The sequence below is a fragment of the Manis javanica genome, chromosome 3 (genome assembly GCF_040802235.1).
Source record: "Manis javanica isolate MJ-LG chromosome 3, MJ_LKY, whole genome shotgun sequence".
Classification (NCBI taxonomy): domain Eukaryota; kingdom Metazoa; phylum Chordata; class Mammalia; order Pholidota; family Manidae; genus Manis; species Manis javanica.
In genome coordinates this window covers 56,068,375-56,091,217 of record NC_133158.1, presented here as the reverse complement: position 1 = coordinate 56,091,217, position 22,843 = coordinate 56,068,375, and the positions used below count along the sequence as shown (strand labels likewise).

At 43.7% G+C, this 22,843-nt stretch overlaps 1 protein-coding gene across 1 annotated transcript in view; it reads right to left on the bottom strand.

The window, feature by feature from the left end:
• Positions 1 to 84: 84 nt before the first annotated feature.
• The window catches only part of LMLN (leishmanolysin like peptidase), a 135,257-nt gene continuing 112,498 nt past the window's right edge, over positions 85 to 22,843 (bottom strand). Inside the window, exon 17 of the mRNA XM_073231484.1 lies at positions 85 to 585. Coding sequence (XP_073087585.1) covers positions 551 to 585 — 35 coding nt within the window. The 3' untranslated portion in view covers positions 85 to 550. The remainder of the gene's footprint in view (positions 586 to 22,843) is intronic.

The following is a 22,843-nucleotide window of genomic DNA, read 5'->3' as shown; positions in this document are numbered from 1 at the left end:
ATTGTCTAACTGAATTTGAATAGTTTGAGAAAAATCAGACAAATTAAAATGACACATTCCTGGGAACTGTTCACATCCCAAATGTTCTTTTTTTTTTTTTTGAGAGGGCATCTCTCATATTTATTGATCAAATGGTTGTTAACAACAATAAAATTCAGTATAGGGGGGTCAACGCTCAATGTACAATCATTAATCCATCTCAAGCCTAATTCTCGTCAGTCTCCAATCTTCTGAAGCCCAAATGTTCTTTTAACAGTAGATAATCTATAGTCGCACGATTTTGGAGCACTGGAACTTGCACTTCTCCTAATTCTTGGTTGAGTTCCGACAATATAGATCCAGTCAAATTTGTTGTTTTACTGTATGCACAGGCCAGCTTAGATATCTTCTTCTTCATTCCAATGGCAAGTCCAAGAACCGGTGGGATGACTGCAGCTACAACTGCAACAGCGCCAGGATCTTTGTTGAAGTTTTTTTGATGATCATCTTTTGGAGTGACTCTTCCAGAGGATGTTGATGTTGGAAGTTCTTCTTCATATAGTATCTTAATTCATTTTCTGGGTAGCCAAATTAGGCTTTGATCCTCTGTGTAAACACAAACAAACCCTTTGCCCACACTTTGATATGACCTTTATACTATTGTGAAGAACCTATTGGAGACCATCACACAGGAACTGCATTTTTTTAAGGGAAAGAAATATTATCAGAAATATGTACTTCCATAGCTGATCATCCGACACCCTTTAAAAGATCAAAATTAAGGATATGTAAAGCATGCATTAATTGTTGATTTGCAGTTAATTTTATCCTATCAGGGAGTAATCCCTCCCTTTTTTTGTTATCATTAATCTACAATTACATGAAGAATATTATGTTTACTAGGCTCTCCCCTACACCAATTCCCCCCCACAAACCCCATTACAGTCACTGTCCATCAGCATAGCAAAATGTTGTAGAATCACTACTTGTCTTCTCTGTGTTGCACAGCCCTCCCCTTTCCCCCACCCCCCTCATTATACATGCTAACCATAATACCCCCTTTCTTCTTCCCCACACTTATCCCTCCCTACCCTCCCATTTCCCCCAGTCTCTTTCCCTTTGGTAACTATTAGTCCATTCTTGTTCTGTGATTCTGCTGCTATTTTGTTCCTTCAGTTTTTCTTTGTTCTTATACTCCACATATGAGGGAAGTCATTTGGTACTTGTCTTTCTCTGCCTGGCTTATTTCACTGAGCATAATACCCTCTAGCTCCATCCATGTTGTTGTAAATGGTAGGATTTGTTTTCTTCTTATGGCTGAATAATATTCCATTGTGTATATGTACCACATCTTCTTTATCCATTCATCTACTGATGGACATTTAGGTTGCTTCCATATCTTGGCTATTGTAAATAGTGCAGTGATAAACATAGGGGTGCATCTGTCTTTTTCAAACTGGAGTGCTACTTTCTTAGGGTAAATTCCTAGAACTGGAATTCCTGGGTCAAATGGTAAGTCTATTTTGAGCATTTTGAGGAACCTCCATACTGCTTTCCACAATGGTTGAACTAAATTACATTCCCACCAGCAGCATAGAAGGGTTCCCCTTTCTCCACAACCTCGCCAACATTTGTTGTTGTTTGTCTTTTGGATGGTAGCCATCCTTACTGGTGTGAGGTGGTATCTCATTGTGGTTTTAATTTGCATTTCTCTGATAACTAGCAATGTGGAGCATGTTTTCATGTGTCTGTCAGCCATCTGAATTTCTTTTTTGGAGAACTGTCTGTTCAGTTCCTCTGCCCATTTTTTAATTGGATTATTTGCTTTCTGTTTGTTGAGGTGAGTGAGCTCTTTATATATTTTGGATGTCAAGCCTTTATTGGATCTGTCATTTATGAATATATTCTCCCATACTGTAGGGAAGAAATAGCTAGTTTTAAGTAATTATCATGAGGAATCCTCATAAAGACTAACAATATGGAAAACTACTTATGACCATAACATTAAGTAAGAAAAATGGACAATGGTGCTTTGGTTTCTAGATGTAAAAGTAGGCAGATACTTTTTTTGAAATAAATGTATATTTTTAAATTATGGAACAATTTTAATACCTAAACACATATATCTTCAGGTATGTTCCTTTTGTGAGAAAGACTAAAAATGAATATGGGAAATCAAGCAGGAAGGAAAGTGAGAAAGATGTGTATGCACACGAGAGAGAATGAAGACAGAGCCAGAGGGAGAAGACAGAAGAGAGAGGCCCTAAGAGGTGAGAAGGACAAGCTGTGTGTGCCCAGTCAGGGTGCCAGCCTTCTCGATGCCATTCTACCAGGGGACCTTTGGTTAGCTGAGATTCAACAAAGAAGAAGGGAGCAAATATAAAACAGTAAAAGCTTATAAACTTATTGGGTAAAATGAGATCCAAGACAGAGACTGCAGGAAGAGAGGCCAAGGGCGGAAAGGCAGTGGGGAGGGGAGGTGGGGAAGGACATGGAAAGAGAATTAAAACAACGTGCCAAGAGAAAAGCAAAACCTAGAGAAAACTGCACAGAGATAACAAAGTATGAATACACAAATGTTAGGAAAGTAAAAGGGCCAACTGCCCCAGAGGGTCATCCCTGAGAGACTGAGCGGTGAGTGGTGAGGCAGCAGGAGCCCTGGGGAAGATGAATATTAGTCTTGTCATCTAACCCAAATGATCTGGGAGTGGTGGGTAACACCTCATGCCCTCATCCTATATCCTGCTTCAAAGTGCACTATAGCGAACAACATCCCCACATTGAGGGGAATGAGCATATGAATGCATGTGTGTGATTTTTTATTGTATGCTTTATTACTCATACAGTTTTTTTCTTCTTGCATGTCTCATTTTCAATGGCCTGGCAAGACAGTGAGGGCTAAGAGCCATTACCAACACTGTCCTCTTCATAGGAATAATACAACAGTGACAAGGACATGTAATAGTGCTCGGTGTTTTACATACATTTTTTTCAATCAATCCTTTCTTCCTTTCACATCCCTATGGGACTGGGAAGTCATCCTCCTTTGTCTGATGTGGGTACCTGCCAGTAATGGGATGTGAAACCAAGTCTCTTCTCCACTCCCTCCCACGTACCCAATACTAACAGTCCAGGCCTAAACTCCATATTTGCCTCTTCTATGATTACATTTATAACATCAGGAAGGGGCATTTCCATTTGGAGGTACAAGGGAAGGCTGGTCTGGAAAGCCTGGAGTGAGGTTGGAGACAGGGAGAAGAGGTGGAGATGATCTCACCTTAAATTTACTTTGACTTTCCATGCTGCCTTCTCAAGTGTACAAACAAGGAGCAAGGGAAGATCTTCAAGAAACTGTTTCAAACTTCCTACTCTGAAATCATTTTAGTAAAAGACTGACAAGGTCGAGCTCTGTGGGGCACAGAGACAAACAGGGGTGTATGTGGGGGGGTTAGGGGCAGGGCTGTGGAGCTCCCAGAAGAGGGAAGCTTTAAAGGCAAAGGCCAATGACAGACAAAGGGTTCTTATTCCTAATACACTTAATGCATTTGCAAATCAGTAAGAAAAATGTAAATACCTCTAAGGGAAAAATGGCCAATGAAGTTGAATATGCAAATGTCAAAGGAAGAAATACAGGTGACTCATAAACAAATGAAATAAAGGTCAACCTTATAGACAGTCAAAGAAATGAAAACCAGTATAGCAAATCACCTATTATTTGGCAAAAAGAAAAAAAATTTAAATAACAGCCAGCATTAGTGACTGTGTGGAGTAAATGAGTAATCTACTCCACTAGAGGGCAGTTTCTGAAGGGCCCCCACCAGTAATATGGCGAACTTCCGGCTTCTCTTCGGGGTCCTCAGTTCCTGCCGGCGCCACCTGAAGCCCAATCACCTCTCGCCCCCCTCCCAATCCCAGCACCTAGCCAATAGCCACCAGCCCCGTAGAAGTAACACTACAATCACCCCATGCCCCTTCCTATATAACCCAGCACCTTTCCCTAATAAAGTGGAATTCTCCGGTGAATTGCTGCTGTGTGTCGCTCCTTTCCTTGCATTGGTGCCGAAAACTGGGAGACGGGACACCCCAACTGGGCCCCGTCTTCCCCCCGACACCAGCAGCAGCTTGCCCTCGTCCTCTTTTTCCGGCACTGGCTCATCACACTCACCACTCCTCTCTGGCCTTTACGTAAGTTTTCCCCCAGAGTGGGCCACTCTTCCCTGAGCTATCGCAGTGCCATTGACCATGATCGTCTGGCAAGACTCTGACGCTCAGGGACGAGGAGGGAAATCTCCCCGCCTCAGGCCTTCACGGCTGCAGTGGACCCTCAGGCCCCCCCTCCAACAGCCATAAATTGCTGCCTCTGGCCTTCACAGCTGCTGCAGACCCTCAGGCCCCTCCTCCAACAGCCACAAGGTGACTCCTTTGTGGATGAGAACGCTCCCTTTTCCCCTTCCTCCTTCCGTTCTGCCTGCCGAAGTCCGTTACGTCCACTGAAAATTCCTAGTACTAGGTACCTCGTGACTCCGGCACTCTGCCTTCTTAGGGAAGTCTGGGTGACGACCCACACTTCCTAAGAAATTCCAACTCGTATACGAGTTTCCGCAGACCACCAAGGATCATCGGGGATGCCCTTTGTCTCCTTGCGGTCTGCTTCCAGTCTGAGGATTTCTGTTCGTCTTCCCCTGTTTGTCTCCTTCTCTGTCCTTTAGCCATGGGAGCCTCCTCATCCCTCCCTGAAAGTTCACCTCTTGAATGCCTGCTTAAGCATCTGGCTACCCTCTCCCTGACACATGATATAAAACCAAAACTTCTCCGTAAATACTGCCCCCAAGATTAGCCAACATACCCCCTAGACAATAACAACCAATGGCCCACAGGGGGAACTCTTGATCCTAACATCACTCGTGATCTCTTTAACTACTGCCAGCGCCTGAAAAAATGGAAGGAGATTCCCTATATCGAAGCTTTTTGCCTCCTAGCTCAAAATCCCAGCCTCTGCACCACCTGTTCCTCGTCCCAAGTTCTCCTAGCCTGCAAGCCGTCTCCCTCCCCTCCCCACACTCCCAGTCCCTCTTCGATTACCTTTGACCCGGTCGACAAGCCTCTGCCATACAGGCTTCCCCCTTCGGCCCCTCCCCCTCCTACAACCCCCCCACCCTCCACCACCATCACCGCTGCCTCCACCCCCGCAGAAGCCTCCTGTCCTCTCCCTTCCCCCTCCTCTCCTACAACAGCCCTTCCCCCTTCCTCTACCACTGCCATCGCTGCTGCCTCTACCCCCGCAGAAGCCTCCCATCCTCTCCCTTGTCCCTCCTCTTCTTCCTCCACCACCATCTCCTCCCCCACCTCACCCCCTCTGCCTCCATCCCCCTCACCTTCCCCCCTCCGGCAGATCGAGGCTGAGCATTTCAGGCCCCCTCTAACTAGGTCCCAAGAGCCTCCTCCGTCTTTGTCCCCTCAGACTCGGTCCCGAGGGCCTCCCAAAATTATCGCGTCTTTGCCCCTATCACCTGTTTCCCCCCAACAGACTGAGCCAGAACCCTTCAGTCCCCCTCAGACTCAGTCCTGAGGGCCTCCCAAAATTATTGCCCCCCTCCAGGAAGTAGCAGGATCCGAAGGCATCGTGCATGTTCACGTCCCTTTCTCTTTAGGAGATTTAGCCCAACTTGAGAAACGCCTAGGTTCCTTTTCCACTGATCCCACAACATACATCAAAGAGTTTCAATGGACCCTCCAGTCTTACAGCCTCACACATCATGACATTTTCATGCTCCTGGCCAATACTCTCCTCCCTGAAGAGCGTAGACAAGTTTGGGACTTCGCCCAAACTCATGCTACTGAAACCCACAGGACTGACCCCACCTACCCCCCTGGCCCCACCTCAGTCCCTGAACAAGACCCACTCTGGGATTATAACACCACCATGGGTCTCTGCTCTCGAGATATTTTTGCCTCCTGCTTAATAGCAGGTCTGAAAAAGGCAGCTCATAAAGTAGTCAATTTTCAAAAGCTTCAAGACATAATTCAAAAGAGGGACGAAACTCCCTCTGAGTTCTTAGACTCACTCAAGCCCTATTACAGTATACCAGCCTAGACCCAGAAACGCCTGATGGAAGATGTGTCCTTATGACATACTTCCTAGCTCAAAGCTACCCCAACATTAAAGCTAAACTCAAAAAGTTAGAACAGGGCCCCACTACCCCACAGACTGAGATCCTAACAGTGGCCTTTAAAGTCTTCCATAACCAGGAGGAGGAGAAAGAACGCCGTAAACAAAAGGCTGATCAGGCCAACTTCCAAATGTTGGCCCAGCTGATAAAACCACAACCTGGGCACCCTTCTACAAACAAGCGCCCCCCAGGAGCTTGTTTCAAGTGCGGACAAGAACGGCATTCGTCAAGGGTGTGCCCCTCCCCCAGATCTCCTACCACCCATGCCCCAGATGCCACAAAAAGGGCCCCTGGGGGTCTGATTGCCCAGCCACCCGAAGGGGAGGCTGGACAAACAACCCCCATCCTAAGCCCGCCATAGTGGAGCTGGCAGAGGAAGATTGATGGGGCCCAGGAGCTTCTTGCCCGACCATTTCCATCACCAAACAGGAGCCCAGGGTTACTTTAATAGTAGACGGTCGCCCCATCTCCTTCCTCCTAGATACAGGAGCCACCTTCTCGGTCTTGCAAGAATACCGGGGCCCTACCATGCCTGCCATTACTCCTATAGTTGGGGTAGGAGGTAAACAGATTTTCCCATTAAACCCCCACCCCCTTTTATGCACAATCCAAGACAATCCCATACCTTTCTCCCACTCCTTCCTGGTTATGCCCCGGTGTCCCATCCCTTTACTAGGATGGGACATCCTTTCTCTCCTCCACGTTTCCATAACTATATCCACTCCTACAGCCCCCAGTACTCCCTTTCTGATAGCCCTCATAGCTGACGACCCCCCTCTACCCAATGAAAGCTCCGGTTCTGCCCTCATACACCCTGTAAATCCCAAAGTTTGGGACATTACAAGCCCCTCCATAGCTCTATGTCCTCCTGCCTCTATCAAATTACGTGACCCTTCTCAGTATATCTATCAGGCCCAATACCCCCTAACCACTTCAGCCCTCATAGGCCTCCAACCCATCATTCAAGATCTCTTAAACAAAAATTACCTCAGACCCACTCACTCCCCATTTAATACCCCTATATTAGCTGTTAAAAAAACCAACGGATCTTTCCACCTCATCCAAGACCTTCGCCTCATCAACATGGCCGTTGTCCCTATCCATCCCTTAGTTCCAAATCCATACACCCTTTAATCGCAGATCCCTGCCTCGGCATCCCACTTCTCAGTCCTAGATCTCAAAGACACATTTTTTTCTATCCCTCTGGACCCCTTCTCCGAAGATTTTTTCACCTTCACCTGGACGGACCCATGCACGAGACATTCTGAACAACTAACTTGGACAGTTTTGTCACAAGGCTTTTGAGATAGTCCCCATATTTTTGGACAAGTCCTAGCTCAGGACCTCAAACAGTTTCATCATGATCACTCCAAGTCCACTTTATTACAATATGTAGATGATCTTCTACTCTGCAGCCCCTCGTGGGAACAGTCTCAACTTGACACTGCTTCCCTACTTAACCTTCTAGCTTCTAGAAGTTACTGAGTATCCCCCGTCAAAGCTCAAATCTCTTCCCCTTCTGTCACTTACCTCGGATTCCTTCTGTCTCAACAAAGAAAGTCCATTACCTTAGACATAAAATGACTCCTCTCTGACCTGCCCATTCCCAAAACCAAAACAGAAATCCTTTCCTTTCTGGGCCTTGCTGGGTATTTTAAAGCGTGGATCCCTAACTTCTCCCTGTTGGCAAGACCCCTATATGACCTCAGCAAGGGCCCCCCTGAAGAACCATTATCCTCCTCACCCTGACACTCCTTCATTAAGCTCCGTCAAGCCCTGTGGAAGCCCCAGCTCTCCATCTTCCTGATTTGTCGAAGCCCTTCTCATTATACATTCATGAGATGTCCAGTCAAGCTCTAGGAGTCCTAGGCCAATATTATGGCCCATCCTTTGCCCCAGTAGCTTCTCTCTCCAAGCAATTAGACCCCACAGTTTGGGGATGGGCCCCCTGCCTATGGGCATTAGCCGCTGGACAGCTCTTGCAGAAAGAAGCTCATAAACTAACATTTGGGGTGCCCCTTACCATTCTGTCCCCACATCACCTAAAAGATCTCTTAACCTACAAAAGTTTACAGACTCTCCCTCCCTCCAGACTCCTGACCTTACTGTCCTCTTTCCTCCAAAATTCAGACATTTCTTTCCTCCCCTGCCAACCCTTGAATCCGGCCACTCTTCTTCCTCTACCCTACTCTCCTCATACTCCCTCGCATGATTGCCTGGAAGCCCTTTACAACTTCCTTCCATGCCACCCCATGCTCTCCAAAGGAGCCCTCCCACACTCCGACCTCATCTGGTTTACTGATGGGTCCTCCTTTAAACATGAGGGCACCCACTATGCAGGATACACAGTAGTCTCCCTCAAAGATGTCACTGAGGCACGAGCCCTACCCCCCGGTACAACCAATCAACAGGCTGAACTCATTGCAGCCACCAGAGCTTGCACTCTGGCCCGGGACATGTCTCTCACACTGTACACTGACTCCAAATATGTATTCCACATTCTCTTGTCTCACGCAGCAGTATGGAAAGAACGAGGCCTCCTCACCACAAAAGGAAATTCCATAACTAATTCAGCCTTAATTACTAAACTTCTAGAGGCTTCACAACTCCCACACCAACTAGGCATAGTCCACTGCAAATCACATCAAAAGGATGACTCCCCCATTGCAAGAGGTAACAACAAAGCCGACAGAGTAGCCCGGTCAGTTGCCCTATCAGAAGACACACCAGACAACAATCCATCTGCCCTTGCAGTTTTAGCCTTATCACAAGACACCCTCTGTTCCCAGGACAAAGAGTCTCTCTTCTGCTTCTTACACGATCTGTTCCATCCCAGCCCCCAATCCTTGATCCATTTTTTACAATCCTTTTTTTCTTTCTCCCCTGAAGATAAAACCCTACTTGACCAAATCACCCACAAGTGCACCATCTGCCAATGCACTAATCCTAATACCCCCCTCAAGGCCCGACCCTTCCCGGCTCATCAAGCAAGGGGCAATGTCCCACCGCAGATTGGCAAATAGACTTCACTAACATGCCCCCTGTACGGCGTACCAGATACCTACTCGTGTTAGTAGATACGCTTTCAGGATGGGTTGAAGCTTTCCCCACCACTAACAAACGAGCGTCCGCAGTTGCCTCTATCCTCCTCACCCAGATCTTTCCTAGGTTCGGGATGCCCACTTCCCTCCAATCAGATAACGGCCCTGAGTTCACTGCCCAAATTATCCAGAACCTCTCCAAGTCGCTCTTGCTCCCCTGGCATTTACATTGTCCTTATCGACCACAGGCTTCGGGAAAAGTAGAAAGAACCAATAGGACTCTAAAGGACATCCTGACCAAACTATCTCTAGAACTACACCTTGACTGGGTTCGCTTACTTCCCTTAGCTCTACTCCGCATTCGGGCCCTCCCAAAGAAACCTTCCTTCTTGTTGCCCTTTGAGATCATGTACGGCTGCCGATTCTACCCCCGGGGCTACCTTCCTACAAAGGACCAATTCCTCCCAATATGGCCCTTCTGCTACTCTCTCTCCTCCGCACTGAACTGTGGAAATATCAAGATTGGCTCCTTCCTGATCCATCTGCCTCCCAAAATCCTCCTGGCTTATAGCCCTGCCAACTAGTGTTTTATAAGCCACCAGAGGATCGGCCCTCTCTCACCCCGAAATGGGAGGGTCCACACCCAGTTATTCTCTGCAACCCCTCGGCCGCCAAGCTCTTACTGCCTGATAACTCTGTCACCCCTTGGATTCATATCTCCAGGTTGAAACCAAATACCCAGGACCCACCTTCTCTGGATACCCAAGACCCATCAGTCACAATCCAGAGTCCTTCGGATACAGCCCAAGACGCTGTCTACTCTACCACGCCTCATCCCACTGATCCCTTAAAACTCCACATCTCCCGTTCACCCCCTTTGCCATCCATACCCGAATCATGACTTTTTCCTCCTTTACTGCTCTCTCGCTTTTTTTCCTCATTCCTATTGTCTTCCCCGCCACCCCAGCCTCCTTTGTATGGTGATTCAAAGTCAGACAAACTTACACACAGCATCAAACAAAAGTTACTGCCCTCATTACTACATCAGACTGCCCTCTGGAAGGCTGCTCTGAGCCTTTATACCTCCACTTTCCTCCCTCCACCAAAGTGTTCACTAGCAGCTACCTTTATTCTCCCTACCTCTGCTTCCTCTATGACCAAAGACAAGCTTATTGCAGGTGATGGCAGAACACTTACAGGGGATGTCCCTACTGGTCTTGCACCATTCACTACATGGGTAACTCCCAGTACCCACAGTATTACTCCTCCAACCGCTTCATGAAATATCCCAACAGCTCATTCTCCTTATCAATCCCAGATCCCTGGGACTCTCGATGGGCCGCCGGAGTTACAGCCTCAGTTTACTATGGGGGGTCCTTGAACCCCCATGGTACCCTTCATATCTCTCAAGAGTATGTTCCCTCTCACTCCCAGATCTCTCAAGTTGCATCAGATATCGGACATTCCAAAAAAGTCATTATCCAAACTCTTGATGGCGCCTCTTCATCTTCCTATTCCAACTTCTCTTGGTTACAGCTCATTCAAGACACCAGCTTCTTTCTCAACCACACCCTCAACACCGCCAATTGTTTCTTGTGCGCATCACTACAGCGCACGCTGCTGGCTGCCGTGCCCCTCGATATTTCCAACTACTCCTTCCATGCAGAAGGCCAACCCCTCTGCCCCTTGGCAGACATACCCCTATGGGAACCAGAATACGCAGATAATCTCACCATCCACCACTGTGTAGACCCAGCTCCACCCCACTCCAGCGTACTTCACTGCCTCTCTATCTACACCCCTACCTCTGGCTCTAAGACTTTTACGCAACCGGGACACTTCTTTTGGTGTAATGGCAGTCTTTTCAACTCACTGCCTCTCAACTCCGATACACCCTGCATTCTCGTCACCGTCATCCCACAGCTTACACTTTACAGCATGGCAGAATTTCTTGAGCTCCAACCTCCTTTGCCCTCGCGCACAAAAAGGGCTGCTTTCCTTCCCATCATGGTTGGTATCTCTTTGACCACCTCAGCCATTGGGGCAGGGTTTTCTGGAGGAGCCTTGGGTCACTCTCTATGGGCAATTAAAGATTTCAACGCCAAACCTGAGGGAGCCCTGACATCCACTGCCGATTCCCTAGCCTCTCTCCAAAGACAGGTCACTTTGCTAGCTAAAGTCACCCTTCAAAACCAGCGGGCCTTAGATCTGCTTACAGCCGAGAAGGGCAGCACCTGCATCTTCCTTCAAGAGGAGTGCTGCTATTACATCAATGAATCTGGCATTGTAGAAACTGACATTACCAAACTCACCGACCTTGCCTCCAGCCTCCACTCTGCTTCCAATTCCAACCCATTCTCTTCAATACTAACAAACCCCCTCCTTACCTGGCTCTGGCCCATTGCAGGCCCCATAATAATCATTCTTCTCACCTGTCTCTTCTTACCCTGTATAATAAAGTTCATCAAATCCCAAGTCGGAAAAATCTCTAATCAAACTTTCAACCAGCTTTTACTCAGGAACTATCAGCTTCTGGCCACAGAAGATGCCTCACCCTCACGTAACCTCCTCACCACACACTGAGATGGACCCCTCTCTCTGCTGGAAACTGTTCCTAGAAACAATGGCCGCAGACGCCTGGCTTCTGGCACCCGTGTCCTCTTGGCACCATTAGAATCAACAAAGTCCTTGACCTATGGTTACAGGGAACCTTCATTGATTTCCAACCTGAAGAAGTCCACATCTACTCATCCTTACTGTGGGGAGTCCTATCAACCCTTTCCTCCCAATCCTCAAGCCCTCACTCCCTTCTCCGCCCCCATTCAGAAGGAAGCAGTCAGAGAGAAAGCAACGTCCACAACCCCATAGAGGAGAAAGGGGGGAATGAAGGGCCCCCACCAGTAAGATGGCAAACTTCCGGCTTCTCTTCGGGGTCCTCAGTTCCCGCCGGTGCCACCTGAAGCCCAATCACCTCTCGCCCCCCTCCCAATCCCAGCACCTAGCCAATAGCCACCAGCCCCATAGAAGTAACACCACAATCACCCCATGCCCCTTCCTATATAACCCAGCACCTTTCCCTAACAAAGCGGATTTCTCCGGTGAATTGCTGCTGTGTGTCGCTCCTTTCCTTTCAGTTTCTCTGTATGTATTCACGTTTAATTTTACTTTTCATATTTTATCTTCGTAAAACATACATAACAAAATTTACCATTTAACCATTTTATGGGTACAGTTCATTGGCATTAAGTACATGCACTTTACTGTGCAACAATCACCACAAACCATCTGCAGAATTTTTTTTTACAATCTCAAACTGAAACTCTGTGCCTATTGAACAGTAACTTTCCATTCCCTCTGTGTATTCATATTTTAATATGATCTATGATTTTTTTCAGTAATAGCAAGTGTCCTAAGGAGAAAATCAGAGGAATGTGAAAGACATATGTGTACAAGGATGTTCCCAGGAGAAACAATCCAAATATCAATCAATAAAGAATTGGTAAAATAAATTATGCTGATCTGGTACAATGGAACACAATGCAGTCATTACAAATTAAAATGTAGATTACATATATGTGAGAAATACTCCACTGGTCTAAACTGAATAAGTGGACATGGAAACAAAGAGAACAGCAGAGCGAGGCTTTCATGGTGGTCATGCAAGGCTGGGTGTCTGGTGAGCAGGTACACTAAGGGTGCTTACAACAGCAACTTAATCCTTAGCACACAAGTCCCTCCCCTGGTTCCTCATTGGCTGAGTACTACAGGGTTCACACTCTTTCCCAGATGTCACCTTAAGCAAGTTACATCCATATTAGGCTCTCTTTTACCTTTGTCTTACCTTTATTGGCTGCTTCAACCCCCACCCCACCCCCAAATAGGCACAGACCATCCCTCCTCAATTTTCTTCCCCCTCCCAGCCTGAGCGACTTCCTGGCATGTACTTTGCCATGTGGGCTTTTTGTCAGTACCTTACTGTTTAAATGTTTAAAGCCCCTGGTAGGAATAAATCACATTTAAGTTTTATGCTTTTTGTAACAGTACATTGTCAAGAAAACATGTCCATGGTAAATGTTATGAAGGACAAAGATGATAAAAATAGGATAGCATGACCCTGTTATATAAAATTTTGTGCATGTATCTGTTGTACTTCATTTCTGGAGGAAAACAATACTCAGATCCCTAGTTGAGACAATGTCTTGTTTAACTTCGGAAATATATTGCTCCTTTGGCATAGAGGAGTGAAATTTCCAAGTGTATTTGGCTATCAAGGCAGAGTGTCTTACTTCTGTTTATCTTTCAAAATACAATCAGAAATAATATAATCAGGGTTGTATCAATTCTTTACCAGAAAGAATCTCCTCTGCTCTCCATCACTATTAGAGTATTATAATACATTGTGGTGTTGCAATATTCTTTAATTATTATTATTATTACACACATGCAACTATTATTATATATAATTCAATTATTATCTTAATTGACTTAGAATGCATTTCTTCATAGTTGGGTACAGCATAAAAAGTTACCTCCTTTTCACAGTAATACCTGCCTAAAATGACAACATCATATCCATCTATGAGGGAATGTGATAGTTTGGCTGAAAATAGATGAATTTTTCTGTTTCAGAGGATAATACTTCTTGCTTTTTTTTTTTTTAAAGAAAAGTTAGACTACAGTTTTGTAAAGTCTTGGGTCCATTTGTGACTAAGGACAGAGTGGGTTTGATGTTTTTCAAGCACACTCTATGAATACTTTCTCTTCTATACATTTTATGAATAGTAGGCCTACTTTTAATTCTATACTATCAAAAGAAATTTTACTAGAAAGTAAAGATATCTTTTGCTAATACTTTTAACATTTAGGATAAAGTTCCAGTGTATGTATATGAAAATCATATTATGAATATCAGTAATGAATGAAAACAGATAAAATCATATACATTTGGAAATATTAGCACTTTTAAAAACTAAATGTAATAAAACTTAACTCTAATGTGCCCTTTCAGAGCAAAACTAAACATAAAAAATTTTTTTAAATTTAGTGATTGGTAAAAATAGGACCCCAGGACCTCATTATGTACAGTTGTACATGTATGTATACAAATGAATGTATGTAGCTTTAGAACAGTATCTAGAGGGATGTTTGGAAAATTTACCTTGACTTTTTTGAGTGGTGAAGTTTTAGTTTATTTCTTTTATTATTTCCATAACTGTTGAAAATTTTAAGAGCACTCTATATTTGGGGAAACATAATTTTCATTTTCAGGGAAAGTATGACTCTGAGATGAGAAGGCTCTTGGGGACGTCCCCATCACTCTACCAACACGCCCCTCCTTTCCTCCTGAGAATAACACAAAAAATTCCCATCCACATCACTTCCCTGTTTTTGTTGTGAAAGAGTTTGGTTCGGAGTCACAGGAAAGTCAGAGTGAAACCGAAGTCAAAAAAGCAAGCAGGACCTCGGATTAAAGATGGCGGCATGAGAGGTGAGACAGAGGCTTCCTCCTAAAACTACATATAATACGAAAATGTAATTAATACAGCTAATCCTGAAGGAGCAACAGGAAAGGACTGTGCCAGACTGGATACACCTGGAGAAAAGAGCAGACCTCACAGAAGAGGGTAACATACCAAAGCTGTGGCTGGGCAGGTCCCAAGCCCTTCCCCTACCCCAGCTCACTGGCTGGAGGAAGAGAAATGGAGTGGGGAGGGAGTGGGGCCTGGGACTGCTGAATACCTAACTCCGGAGATCTGCTTTGGGAGCACAAACCTACATTTCATGGTGCTTTTGTGATACTCTCGTGATTTGGTGATTGGAAAGCTAAGACAGGCAGAATTACTGGAGGGACTGAGATTCCAGCCACTTGTGGAAAGCACAGATCCACATCCAGCTGCTCAGGTACAAAAGAAAGGCAGGCAGTCTGAGAGGCTTCCTAATAAGGAAGCCCTTAGGAAAAGGGATGCTAAAGGGGCAAGGATTGCACAGAGCTTACTGCTCAGGAGAAAGGACAGGTAGACAAAATGGTCTGGGTGCACTCTGCCCAGCACGTTGGGAGCTTTCATGATTTCCAGGTGCTCCGGCTCCCTGGCTGGCTACACAGAGCAAAGGACCCCCTCTGTGCCTTTCTCCCAGCCAGCCGCACCTGGCTCACAAAACAGCAAACCCTACACCAGCATTAGGCCAGCCAGAGGGAAGATCTATCTACAGCAACTACAAACGCAAAGCATAGAGGCTTATACCTGCATGCTCGGCCCACTGGTTCAGGCAGTGGAGACAGGCATAGTGGTTGGGAAGCAGGGAACAACTCTTTCCTCCCCCCAGGCACCAATACCACTCCCCTGTGACACCAGACATTGCTTCAGGGGCTGAGCAACTCCAGGGAGTAGAGCTTCTGTACACTAGAGGGTGCCATATACAAATATGAAATGCCAAAGGAATCTGGCTCAGAGTAAAATTAATATAACTCCTGAGAAAGAAGACATGGACCTCATAACTCTCCCTGAAAGGGAGTTCAAAAAAAAATCATTAACATGCTCATGGAGGTACGGAAAGATATTCAAGAACTCAGGAATGAATTCTGGTCAGAGATCAAATTGTTGAAGAGCACAATGGAGAGTATTAAAAGCAGATTGGATGCAGTGGAGGAGATGATAAATGAAATAGAAACTAGAGAAGAGGAATACAAAGAAGCTAAGGCACAGAGAGAAAAAAGGATCTCTAAGAATGAAAGAATATTGAGAGAATGGTGTGACCAATCCAAAGGGAACAATATTCACATTATAGGGGTACCAGAAGAAGAAGAAGAGAGAGAAATGGATAGAAAGAGTCTTTGAGGAGGTAATTGTTGAAAACTTCCCCAATCTGGGGAAGGAGATAGTCTCTCAGGCCATGGAGATCCACAGATCTCCCAACACAAGGGACCCAAGGAAGACAACACCAAGACATATAGTAATTAAAGTGGCAAAGATCAAGGATAAGGACAGACTATTAAAAGCAGCCAGAGAGAGTAATAAGATCACATACAAAGGAAAGCCCATCAGGCAAACATCAGACTTCTCAGCAGAAACCTTACAGGCCAGAAGGGAGTGGCATGATGCATTTAATGCTATGAAGCATAAGGGCCTGAAACCAAGATTACTTTATCTGGCAAGATTATCATTTAAATTTGAAGGAGGGATTAAACAATTTCCAGATAAGCAAAAGCTGAGAGAATTTACCTCCCACAAACCATCTCCACAGTCTATTTGGAGGGACTGCTATAGATGGAAGTATTCCTAAGGTTTAGCAGCAGTCACCAGAGGTAATAAAACCACAGTAAGGAAAGTAGAACAGCGAATTACTAGGTAAATGCAAAATTAAATTAACTATCCCCAAAGTCAATCAAGAAATAGACAAAGAGCACAGAATTCGATACCTAATATATAAAGAATGGCAGAGGAAAAAAAAGGAGGAGAAAAAGAAAAGATCCTTTAGATTGTGTTTGTAATAGCATATTAAGTGAGTTAAGTTAGACTCTTAGATAGTAAGGAAGTTAACCTTGAACCTTTGGTAATCATGAATCTAAAGTCTGCAATGGCAATAAGTAAATACCTATCAATAATCACCCTAAATGTAAATAGGCTGAATGCACAAATCAAAAGACATAGAGTCACTGAATGGACAAAAAAAAAAAGACCCATCTATATACTGCCTACAAGAGACTCATTTTAAACCCAAAGACATACACAGACTAAAAGTGAAGGGATGGAAAAAGTATTTCAAGTAATAGAGAGAAAAAAGCAGGATTTGTGGTACTGGTATCAGACAAAATAGACTTCAAAACAAAGAAAGTTACAAGAGACAAAGAAGGACATTATATAATGATAAAGGGGTCAATCCAACAAGAAGATATAACCATTATCAATATCTATGCTCCCAACACAGGAGCACCTACATATGTGAAACAAATACGAACTGAATTAAAAGGGAAGTACAATGCAATGCATTCATTCTAGGAGACTTCAACACTCCACTCACTCTGAAAGACAAATCAACCAGACAGAAAATAAGTTAGGACACAGAGGCACTGAACAACACATTACAACAGATGGACCAAACAGACATCTACAGAACTCTACACTCAAAAGCAGCAGGATACACATTCTTCTCAAGTGCACATGGAACATTTTCAAAAATAGATCATATACTAGGCCATAAAAAGAGCCTCAGTAAATTCAGAAAGACTGAAATTGTACTAACCAGTTTCTCAGACCACAGAGGTATGAAACTAGAAATAAATTATGCAAAGAAAATGAAAAATCCCACAAACACATGGAGGCTACACAACATGCTCCTAAATAACCAATGGATCAATGACCAAATAAAAACAGAGATCAAGCAATATATGGAGACAAATGACAACAATAATTCAACACCACAAAAATCTGTAGAATGCAGCCAAGGCTGTGCTAAGAGGAAAGTATACTGTAATACAGGCCTACCTCAGGAAAGAAGAACAATCCCCTATAAGCAGTCTAAACTCACAATTAATGAACTAGAAAAAGAAGAACAAATGAGGCCCAAAGTGAGTAGAATGAGGGACATAATAAAGATTAGAGCAGTAATAAATAAAAGTGAGAAGAATAAAACAATAGAAAGAATCAATGAAAGCAGGAGCTGGTTCTTCAAGAAAATAAACAAAATACATAAAACCCTAGCCAGACTTATCAAGAAAAAAAGAGAGTGGACACACATAAACAGAATCAGAAACGAGAAAGGAAAAATCACTATGGACACCACAGTAATACAAAGAACTATGAGAGAATATGATGAAAAATTATATGCCAACAAACTTGATAACCTAGAAGAAATGGACAACTTTCCAAAAAAATACAACCTTCCAAGGCTTACCCAGGAAGAAAAACCTACCTAAGAACAAAACTTCTGGGCCAGATGGCTTCACAGCTGAATTTTATCAAACATTTACTGAAGACCTAATGCCCATTCTCCTTAAAGTTTTCCAAAAAATAGAAGAGGAGAGAATACTCCCAAACTCATTCTATGAGGCCTACATCACTCTAATACCAAAACCAGGCAAAGGCACCACAAAAAAAGAAAATTACAGACCAATATCCCTGATGGACAGAGATGTAAAAATACTCAACAAAATACTAGCAAACTGAATTCAAACATACATCAAAAAAATCATCCATCATGATCAAGTGAGAATTATTCCAGGGATGCAAGGATGGTACAACATTTGAAAATCCATCAACATCATCCACCACATCAACAAAAAGAAGGACAAAAACGACATGATCATCTCCATAGATGCTGAAAAAGCATTCGACAATATTCAACATCAATTCATGATAAAAACTCTCAACAGAATGGGTATAGAGGGCAAGTACCTCAACATAATAAAGGCCATATATGACAAACCCACAGTCCACATTATACTTAACAGCGAGAAGCTGAAAGCTTTTCCTTTAAGATTGGGAACAAGACAAGGATGCCCACTTTCCCCACTTCTTTTTAACATAGTACTGGAGGTCCTAGCCACAGCAATCAGACAACACAAAGAGGGGGCAGCCAGATTGTCAAGGAAGAAGTTAAACTGTACATGTTTGCAGATGACATGATATTGTACATAAAAAAACCCTAAAGAATCCACTCCAAAACTACTAGATCTAATATCTGAATTCAGCAAAGTTGCAGGATTCAAAATTAATACACAGAAATCTGTGGTATTCGTATACACTAACAATGAACTAGTAGAGAGAGAAATCAGAAAAACAATTCCATTCACAATTGCATCAAAAAGTATAAAATACCTAGGAATAAACTTAACCAAGGAAGTGAAAGACCTATACTCTTGAAAACTACAAGACACTCATGAGAGAAGCTAAAGAAGATACCAATAAATGGAAACACATCCCATGCTCTTGGATAGGAAGAATTAATATTGTCAAAATAGCCATCCTGCCTAAAGCAATTTACAGATTCAATGCAATTCCTATCAATATACCAACAGCATTCTTCAAAGAACTAGAGAAAATCATCCTAAAATTCATATGTAACCACGAAAGACCTTGAATAGCCAAAGGAATCCTGAGAAGGAAGAATAAAGCAGAGGGAATTATGCTCCCCAACTTCAAGCTCTACTACAAAGCCACAGTAATCAAGACAGTTAAGTTCTGGCACAAGAACAGACCCATAGACCAATGGAACAGACTAGAGGGCCCTGATATAAACCCAACCATATATGGTCAATTAATATATGATAAAGGAGCCATGGATATACAATGGAGAAATGCAGCCTCGTCAACAACTGGTGTTGGCAAAACTAGACAGCTATATGCAAGAGAATGAAAGTGGATTATTGTTTGACCCCATATACAAAAGTAAACTCAAAATGGATTAAAGATTTGAATGTAAGAAGTCATAAAACCATAAAACTCTTAGAAGACAACATAGGCAAACATCTCCTGAATATAAGCATGAGCAACTTCTTCCTGAATGCATCTCCTCGAGGAAGGGAAACAAAAGCAAAAATGAACTCATGGGACTACATCAAACTAAAAAGGTTTTATATGGCAAAGGACATCATCAACAAACCAAAAAGGCACCCTACAGTATGGGAGAATATATTAGTAAATGACATATCTGACAAGGGGTTAACACCCAAAATATATAAAGAACTTACATGCCTCAACATCCAAAAAGCAAATAACCCCATTAACAAATGGGCAGAGGATATGAAGACACAGTTCTCCAAAGAAGAAATTCAGATGGCCAACAGGCACATGAAAATATGCTCCACATCGCTAATCATCAGATAAATGCAAATTAAAACCACAATGAGATATCACCTCACACCAGTAAGGATGGCTAGCATCAAAAAGACTAAGAACAAATGCTGGCGAGGATGTGGAGAAAGGGAACCCTCCTACACTGCTGGTGGGAATGTAAGCTAGATCAACCATTGTGGAAAGCAATATGGAGGTTTCTCAAAAAACTAAAAATAGAAATACCATTTGACCCGGGAATCCCACTCCTTGGAATTTATCCAAAGAATACAACTTCTCAGATTCTAAAAGACATATGTACCCCTACGTTTATTGCAGCACTTTTTACAATAGCCAAGATATGGAAGCAACCTAAGTGTCCATCAGTAGATGAATGGATAGAGAAGATGTGGTACATATACACAATGGAATACTATTCAGCCACAAGAAAGAAACAAATCCTACCATTTGCAACAACATGGATGGATCTTGAGGACATTATGCTCAGTGAAATAAGCCAGGTGGAGAAAGAGAGTTGCCAAATGATTTCCCTCATTTGTGGAGTATAACAATGAAGCAAAACTGAAGGAATAAAGTGGCAGCAGACTCAGAAACTCCAAGAATGAACTAGTGGTTACCAAAGGGGAGGGGTGTGGGAGGGCAGGTGGGGAGGGAGAAGTGGATTGAGAGGCATTATGTTTAGTACACATGGTGTGGGGGATCACGCGGAGAACAGTGTAGCACAGAGAAGGCACATAATGCATTGGTGGCATCTTGCTGCACTGGTGGACAGTGACTGCATTGGGGTATGGATGGGGACTTGATGATATGGGTAAATGTAGTAACCACATTGTTTTTTCATGTGAAACCTTCATAAGAGTGTATATCAATCATACCTTAATAAAAATTAAAAAAAAAAAGAAAGAAAGCGAACAAGTTTGTTACACTCTGCCACAGAGTGGGCCCAAACCCAATATCTGACAGGCCCTGAGTGCCCTGCCTACTGTGAGGCTTCTTTTATGGGGTTTTTGGAAGGGCAGAGAAGTCCTTGTTTGACAATTCTTGCCCTTGGAGACCTTATCTGATTGGTGAAATGAAGACATGGGCTGCGCTGTGATGTTTGCTGTGCCTGTGCCCTGATGTCTCTCATCTGAGGAGTTCCTGGACATTTCGAGTCACTCCTTACCCTTGTGGATTCATCTAATTAACTCCGTGAGTCATTTCTGCCTCTCTGGCTTTATCTGATTAACTCCCTGAGTGATTCTTGGTGGACTCTACTCTTCATTCTGCTAATCATGTCTGTCTTTCTGCCTAACAGTTTGACTTAGTTTTCAAAGAGCCAGGACATACCTTCTACTTCCTCACCCTCTTGGTGGTCTCTCCCCTCTCCTTATTTATCTTTTCTGACACAGTAGGTTCAGAATATTGAGGCACTGGGAGCTGGATTCACAGATACCCTGTGCTGTCATCTGCTGTTACTCCACACTTGTGCTAGAGTGTTCTTCAAGGAAGAGAGCTGTGGTGTGACTGACCTTGCTACCATTCACATGGGGCTTGGTGGTGGTGGAGGGTAGGCTTGTGTATTCAGAAAAGGTGAGCATTTCCAAAAGAGGAATGTCCTAGTGGGAAGAGAGTCTCTGGATAGGTTAAGAGGCTCACAGCTGTGTCCCTTGGGTTGGCTTAGCTGTGAAAATCAGCATGGGCTTTCAGCCAAATTAGTGAGGAGACTCTCATTTGTATGGAATTCATAGTGCAGGAGAAATTTGTCACCTGAAGATAGCTGTGATCTATTTCCATGTCACCATGGGGTTCAGAGCACTGGGGAGAGGTGTCTCTGAATACTGAGTAGTGAGAAAACCAATGCATATTTTGTAGAGTCATTGGTCTGTACATCTTGACCATGGGACCAAAGTGCACCTTGACCAAAAATGGACAATTTCAGTACCAGCACCAAACGTCCCCCAAGAATTGGGACCTACAGGCTCCACCTCTGCCAAGGACCATGGATGGAAGGATGAAGCAAAACTGTCTTTACATTCATACGGATAAACAAGAATTTTCTATTTTATGCTTATTGTGTGAAGTAAAGAAAAGCTGAGCACCACACTAGGAACCACCAAAAAGACTTCTAAGGCCTAAGCATGGGAGGTTTCATTAACTCTGGGAATCTCAAAATAGCCACCCTAGGAAACTTAAACTTTCTAATTCTATAATGCCATGAGTTAATTAAACCAAGTTAAAAGCAGAAGTATGTATCACTGTATCTGTTCTCCCTTACTGTCTGGATTTCTGCTCAAGGACATAAGATAAACCAGAATGTCTGATCTTTCCCAAGATGTATATTGACTCCAACCTTTTTTTTAGCACCAGGTATTTTATGTAAATGGATTCACCCCTTTTGAAATGCTGTCTTTTTGCCTGTCTGCCCAAAGATATGAAAACCTTATATGACTTGGGCACCTTGAAACATTTCTCCTGCCCATGGGAATTAATGTTTCTGGGATTATAAATCCATAGTCTGGTACAAATAAAACTGTCTTTATTTCAAGGTGATTTTAATGAATTTTTCATTGACAATTGGTTTCCTCTCCTTACACTGGGGAAAAAATAATGAGAGCCACCTGACTTCACTATTGCTCACAGCATAAAGAGGAAGACAAACTGCCAAATATAATTACCACACAGCATGGAAGAAGAGGAAAAGCCTGCATCCCACACTGAGGCATGGAGGGCAAAGGACAAGGGAAGGCCTTTTGGAAAAGTTGTTACCAGGGCTATGCCTTGAGGCAGAACTGAATTTGGCCAGATGTGGGCTGAAATGGGGACTAAGAGCCTGCTCCTTGCCCTGTTCTAAGTATTTAACTATTAATTACTATGACCTTAT